This window comes from Aptenodytes forsteri, unplaced genomic scaffold, assembly GCF_000699145.1.
Source record: "Aptenodytes forsteri isolate BGI_AS27 unplaced genomic scaffold, ASM69914v1 Scaffold221, whole genome shotgun sequence".
Lineage (NCBI taxonomy): Eukaryota > Metazoa > Chordata > Aves > Sphenisciformes > Spheniscidae > Aptenodytes > Aptenodytes forsteri.
The window spans coordinates 1143039-1149953 of record NW_008794411.1 but is presented as its reverse complement, the minus strand read 5'-3'; the positions used below and the strand labels follow the sequence as shown (position 1 = coordinate 1149953).

The following is a 6915-nucleotide window of genomic DNA, read 5'->3' as shown; positions in this document are numbered from 1 at the left end:
GCCCCCCCGCCCCCGAAAAAAAAAAAAAATTAAAAAAAAAAAAAATTAAAGGGAAAAAAAAAAAAAAAAGAGGAAGAGCAACTAAAACAAGATTCAAGTTCTACCTGCTCATCCATGCCTATCTCTCAAATCTGGAGCAAGCAAGAGCAGCAACTCCATAAGGATTAAAGGCACCTACGCAAAGGAAACTCAGTGAGGTCCTGGAGAAAATGTTTTGATTTTTGATAGGGGTGGGGGGAAGCAGTCCTTCTGTTGTTGGACACCATGTGAGATGCCTGCAAGGCATCCAGCGTTCCCAATAGAGATACACGTTGATGGACTCAAGGGCTGAAAGAACAACCTCTTGATGTACTTTTCCACCAGAATCTGTGGCTTGGACTGCCGATGAAAGGAGCACAACTTGAGACTGCAGTAATGAAAGGAGATGGTGAAGTGTTTGGTCCGTCTTCTATTTCACACAGGTGATCCTTCAAGTTTTGGGCATACCACCATACTGACATTGCAGGCTTCTCACATGGTATCCAACACAGGAACGCAGACAGCCAAAGGTAGTCCTTTGCTGCCAGAGCTCCCATTTCCCAGAGCAAGTCCTTCTGCTGGAAAGGCTGCTAAAAGACACAGCCCTGAAAACCATTTCAATGCTGTAATTAATGAACAAGACACACACTTCATCCTCACCTACGAAGAAGAAAAGATGCCTTTGCAGTTAAATGCTTAAGTTAGGAGGCAAGGGAGGAGAATCTGACTCCTGGTTCTGCCACATGCTTCCTAAGTGACCTTTGGGCAAGTTACTTCATCTCATTCGAGACTTGTAGACACAGGCAATTTCCCAGCACTACATATTAGACTGTGCAAGTCTGTACGGCTTATCTCCAAAAAAATCTTTCCCTTGCTCATTCTTCATCTTTTTTCTCCATCAACGTTACATTAATGCAGTAGACCTGAACACGTAATTGCACATTTCTTTGATGAAAATAAAAAGCTGCCTCTATTGCGTTGTCCAGAGGAGAAGCCATACCCAAGCCACGGTGCAAGCACAGTAGCTAAGTGCTTGCCAAAATGAGGAGTTCATAGCACTGTGGAATTAAATTCAACATGAGAAAACCGAAGTCCTTAAAGGTTTTTTCAATCTGATCGGTAAAAAGAAAACTCAACACAGTGAAAGGCTGGGATCTCTCTATACCAATTTCAGATCCCCGATTTTGATTACTAGGGCTGTATGAAAACACCCTGCTGAGAAACTTTTCCTGGAGAGTTCATCAGATCTTGCTGGTTTCTTTTAAGCAAAAATTTACTTTTAGGTAAAGGAAATACTTAAAATACTTAGCAAGGAAGTGTGAAGGAAAAAATATATAGAAAATTTATGTATCCAAAGAAGAGTCATTTCTACACAGGAAATCTTATTTCTACAAAGCATCCAAAATTCTGTAACTTACAAGAAAAATCTAAGCCAAAGAATGCGTGGAGGAAGAAAAAAAAAATATCAGCAGAAATAAGTAACCCATTTAACTGGAAGTCTGCATGTTGAATACTGTCTACCTTATGCACACAATAATCCTTTTTCTTTCTACAGTACTCGGTCAACATGAACAAACCAAAACAGGGCAGGGACTGTAGATATCCTGAGCCTTTCACCTCTGCAGGGCCTGGTGTCATATTTGCTTCTACGTCACAAGATTGTGGCGATGTATTACACGTCCAGCTAACCGATGCAGCCGATAGACTGATTCTCAGCTCGTCTAATGAAAGCTATCGTTGCCCTCTCCCTGCAAACCCTGCCCGGTTAGTGCTTTGAAAAGCAAAACATCAAGATGGCTTCATGCCTTTCTGCAAGCTGTGTGACACCTTGTTATGGCTGGGAACGCTTTCTCCCTTCTCCCCTTCTTCCAGCTCCTCGGGAGGGCTTTCCCCATCCCTCTGCCACTGATCCAACAAGCCCTGTGACCGTCACCTCTTTAGAGCAAGGCACTTCGCTGGCTCCCAGGATGTATTCGGTATATCTGTAGTTGCTAGAGAGCATGAGATTCTAACACAGCACAGCAGAAACACGAACTGGATTGCTGTGCAAAGGCACCTCCAGCAGCGTATGTCACCGCGGGAACAGACGGCCATGCGAAGGCCACCTCCCCTCTGCCTTACAGACCAGCACGCCCACAGGTCTGTGCCGAAACCTGGGTGTTTAACCCCCCGCCCGCCCCACAAAAAAACCAACCTGCTGCTTTCTAAAGAGAGAGACCGATGCAGGTCACACTGCGGTTACTCGGTTGACCTGGGTCACCATACTCCTGCAGCAACCCACAGCGCTGAAACGTTAGCTCATGTTTATTTAGAAACCTCAGGCGGTTTTGCGCTGCCTAGCTTTGATGGCATGGTTTTGACAATTTTACCAGGAAGTTGATAATTTAACAAAAGAGAAGGAGAAGCCCCGAGGGAGAGAAGGGGGGGGCACGCCAAAGGCTCCAGCTCCAGCATCTTGCCGAGTCTGCGGGCTGTTAACTGCACGTCCACAACAGGAACGCCCGTCGTGCGAGATGGCCGAGACTCAGCGCTGACAGAGGAGATGCTCCATCATAGCTCGTCTGGGCCCTGATGGGATTTCCTTGATTGAATTTCACAGGATGCAGCCATTGCAAATGGCTCTTCATCACTCAAGAAAGCCATCTAACGAGCCTCACTGCTTTGATTAGGGCTAGCATTTGGTTCGGAGGACAGCAAATGGATAATACTATTTCCTGGAAAAAATGTTGGCATGGAAGGACATGTTGTCTCGATTAATGCTATTGAGTAATGAGGTCGTCCAGCAATCCTAGATCTAACTTCCTGGCTCCCACTACCAAAACAAACAATGCCTAATTTTACATCTGCTGAAAAGCATTCGGAGATGTCCTTAAAAAAAAAAGAATAAGCGGGACTAGACTTCGAAGCTGAAATACTGAAGTATACCGAGCCCAGTAATGCTGAGGAACAAAGAATAACCTTTTATAAAATTAAGCCGCTTTTATATCCCCATACTCCTACCAGAATACCCAGTGTGCGCCAACAGTTGTTGACATGGTTATTGTAAGGATCCACATAATGAAACGCCAAGAAATACCAACACTGCTGCATTACTAGACGGCAATTAAACAAATAGCAAAACTAGATCATCTTTTTCCTTTGTTTTGTACGTGGAAATAAGGTACAGATTATAATAACCATATAACTTGCATTCCATACAATGGCTGTGATTCATTCCAGTATTAGTAATGCACGAGCCATGGGCTTTTGTCGTGGTACTGTGTCTCTTCTTACAAAATACTACTCGATATAGCCTCAAACCCTCTAGGTATTATTCAAATCACAACTTTCACTCTGTATTGAAAGCCCTTGAAACCGCTGACATAAAACATGTATTTGCACATTAGTGATGTGAAAGGTGCAATCTGAACGCCGTCATTACAAGCGAAATGCAAAGTAAACCCTCTGCAAGCCGATACCAGAAGCGCGCCAGAGCCCAGGTGCGCAGCAGTGCTGAGGAGCAAGGCGCCGCAGGGACCGGCGCGGAGCTGAGCGGGGACGCTGCAAACCAGGGGCAGGCCGTCCGCCTGCAGCCCCTCTTGCCCTTCTCACCGCAACTCTGCTGCGCTCCGTTCTCAGTGCGCTTCGTTACCTTTTAACACTAATAATTTTTACAGTTCTTACCTCGGTGAGGCGTTTGTGTATATATAAAGCAAAGATATACTACTACATAATGCTCACATAGAGCAGGTGTTCTGGACATCTACGCTGATAATTTTCCCTACTATGTTACATGATAAACAATACACAATTGTATAACTAAGGGTAATATTGCTATTCAAGAATTCAAGGAGGAATTTAGCTTTGCTATTCTGGTAGATATATACACTGACTGCACAGACAGTTACGCATATCCAAGCAGTGAATTCAAATATTTAAGAACCTAAGATATATTCATATTTCTGAGACTCAGATTAATTTGCAACATGAGTCACAATAAATAAAATATTTATATGACATTTTTCTCTGAACCATTATGCATTACAAAGCAACATACAGTGTGACCACCCCTGACAGAACTGTATGCCCCAGTTTACCAGACTTTTTTTTTTTTTTTTTCCGCCCCAGCAGGGCCAGATTTGCATCCTCCATCTAATGTCCGTTTTTAAGAGGAAAAATATGTACTGCAAAAACATGCAGAGAGAATCTGAGCTATGTACAGTGTGTGTTGGGGGGAATCCTAAGGGGCAGGAAAAAAGCCCCGGCAGTTAAATTTCACGTTGATAGTGCCCTTTACTGCTAAGTTGTTAAGTTAGTGTGTAATGTTTGTGTTAGTGTGTAATGTTTGTGTATTTTACAGCTTATAACCAAATTCAGGACCTGAAAATTATTAAGCAGCTACAGTGAGTTTTGTTACTTTAAACCAATAATCCTGACCGTTACACACATCGCATGATGGAAAGCCACGGAGAATGTCTTCTTCCGGCCTGGTGTTTTTATTTTAAGAGGTTGAAATGCAGTTTCCAGTTCTTGTCCCCTGCCTGGGGGTGAATTCTCTTACCGGGTAGGTACGGGGACTTCAGTCAGAGCACCCAACATGACCGCCTGCTGCAGCCGGACGAAGGCAATGAAAGGACTCTCCAGGAAGTCCACCTCCCCCACCAGCACATTGGAGGCCTCAGCATCACGGGGCAATTTCTTCATGAACTTATTCTTCAGCTGCATCAGCGAAAGAGGAAGGAAAAGAAAATTAAGTCGTTAGGCATGCAAACAGGAACGTGCAATAAAATTTACCCAGTTTTCACCCACATTTCCTCCTTGGTCAGAATATATCTTTGGCCAACATGCATCATCCCCGCAGAGTCTACTGAGACACAAATGCTAAGAAGATCAGCCCCAGAAGAACAACGCTGATACTGGTGTTGGAGCCAAGGCTATGCTGAGAAAATTCTGTCTCTTGGAGCTGCTGTTTCTGTTTACAGACCTGAGAAGGTATTAATTTGGGGAGAAAAAGGTGTGCAGCACTGAGGAAGATGAGTAGATCTGGGCAGGGTTTCAGGAAGCAGCCCTGCACCACCTCGCTGCCTGGCCATCCGCACGACGGGGAAGGGCAGGTGCTTTTTACGAGTGAAAGTGCAACTCCACGATCTGCAGTCGCGGCTACAGAAATGACTGGCCTGAGGAAAACTAACCCTGCAGGATGGACACCAGGAGCTGGGCACCTGCATTTCGCTGTGTACATGTCTTTTCAAGTTCCAAGTGAAAGACTAAACTTAGCGCAGGCTTTTAGGAGCACATTTACTATGCCTGTGGCTTCTGCCTTAATCTAAAATTTGCTTGAGGTTGCCCGAAGCTGTTGTTCCCATTGCCTGTGCAGGCCAGCACATGAGGAGTCACTGGCAAAAGCAGCAGGCGTGCTGGTTTTGAAACTACACTAACGGTCTCAATAACCGTCTAGGTGAGAGACTGGCTCGTTGCTGCTTCCCACCATCACCGCCCGAGCCCTCAGCCCTCCCGCAGGCTGCTGGCCTGAAAGGACAGAGCGGGGCATGGCCAAAGGGGGACAGAGGAATACGTGCCACCATTAGAGACCTTCTGTCCAAGAAAAAAACCCTTCTCAATCCTTCTACAGAATGATGCTGGGTGGCTACTACATCCCTCACCTCCCAGAGATCTGAAGAAAGAGAAAGCTTTGGGAAGAAGTGAAGTGAGAAGGGACATCCATGAAGAAGAGAGAAATGAGGGAGGGTTTCTGAGGAAAATAAAAGCACCAAGCCTGGACGGAGAAGCCAAGGTGGGAGTGGGGGGAGATGAGGAAGAGGGTGGTTGTGAGCGGCACACCCGGCCTCTGCGTGGGTCCTGAGCCAGGAAGGGTTGGGTGGCACAGGGAACCCCCTCCAGACGCTCACGGTGGGGGCTCTGTGTTAACTGTTCCCCTCCTGACGAGGCTCCTAGCACTCTGCTAGCCCAGGTATGAATACCAAGCAAGGGGGTGGGGGTGTGTGTATCTCTCTCTCTCACCCAACTATTTATTTGAAGTACAATCATATCTACCCTTAATGAATTTCCGCAATTTGTACAACAGCAACACAAGTATGCATGTGGAAGTTGAGGGTAAGGGCACTTTTTAAAAAAGGATCAATAAGCAGGCAGGTAGCAGTAATCGCCTGCCTTCAACCTTTACTCTGATAGCAGACAGAAACTCCCGCCTCCACCCCAGCCACGTAACTGAAATACATGTAAAACCCCACCACCGAAAGGCAGATAACCAGGTTGCTAGTCACTGTGTAGCTAAAAGACCTCTCATGTTTCCACCATCAATTAAACATCCATTGCTTTATAATCAAGTTACTGCAGCCGATGTTTCACCCTGCCACAGCAACTCCTAACTTGATCCCAACTCTGTCCTCTATGCCGTAATACCTTTCTATCACAGAAATTTTAAGAACCTCACAGAGAAGTTGCAGTAAATGAACTGCTCGTGTCTGGCATACATACATATACACCACTCTGCCTGATCTGTTGAAAAATCAGTGGCAAAGAAATCCACTTCAGCAGAGCTGCCTAAAATCCACAGCAGCTCACAACACAGTCTGGCTCCACAAGCTCTCAGAAGCCCCAAAGCACACACTGACTGATGGTTTTAATACTTATGAACTAGCCTACCGTAAATGCACAAGAAAAAATAAGGTGTATGGTAATTCCCCCCCCGGAATCTTTGTAACTTTAAATTGATGCTGCCAATTGTTCACCACTTGATAACGTATCCCTTGGAAGAACAAGCAAATGACAAAGCGCTCGGACGCACGAGTTTTAGGGACGCACTCAGCAAAACCTGCCCAGGAAATCTGGTGCTCGTTAATGGAGAGCTGCTCTGTAACAAGACTTCGCTGAGCCAGGGATCGCCTGTGGGGTGAC

The 6915-nt window shown here is 45.6% G+C and overlaps 1 protein-coding gene across 1 annotated transcript in view; it reads right to left on the bottom strand.

Annotated features, from left to right (window-relative positions):
- The window catches only part of SLC4A4 (solute carrier family 4 member 4), a 205418-nt gene that overhangs the window by 54922 nt on the left and 143581 nt on the right, over positions 1-6915 (bottom strand). Inside the window, exon 8 of the mRNA XM_009288809.2 lies at positions 4559-4716. Coding sequence (XP_009287084.1) covers positions 4559-4716 — 158 coding nt within the window. The remainder of the gene's footprint in view (positions 1-4558; positions 4717-6915) is intronic.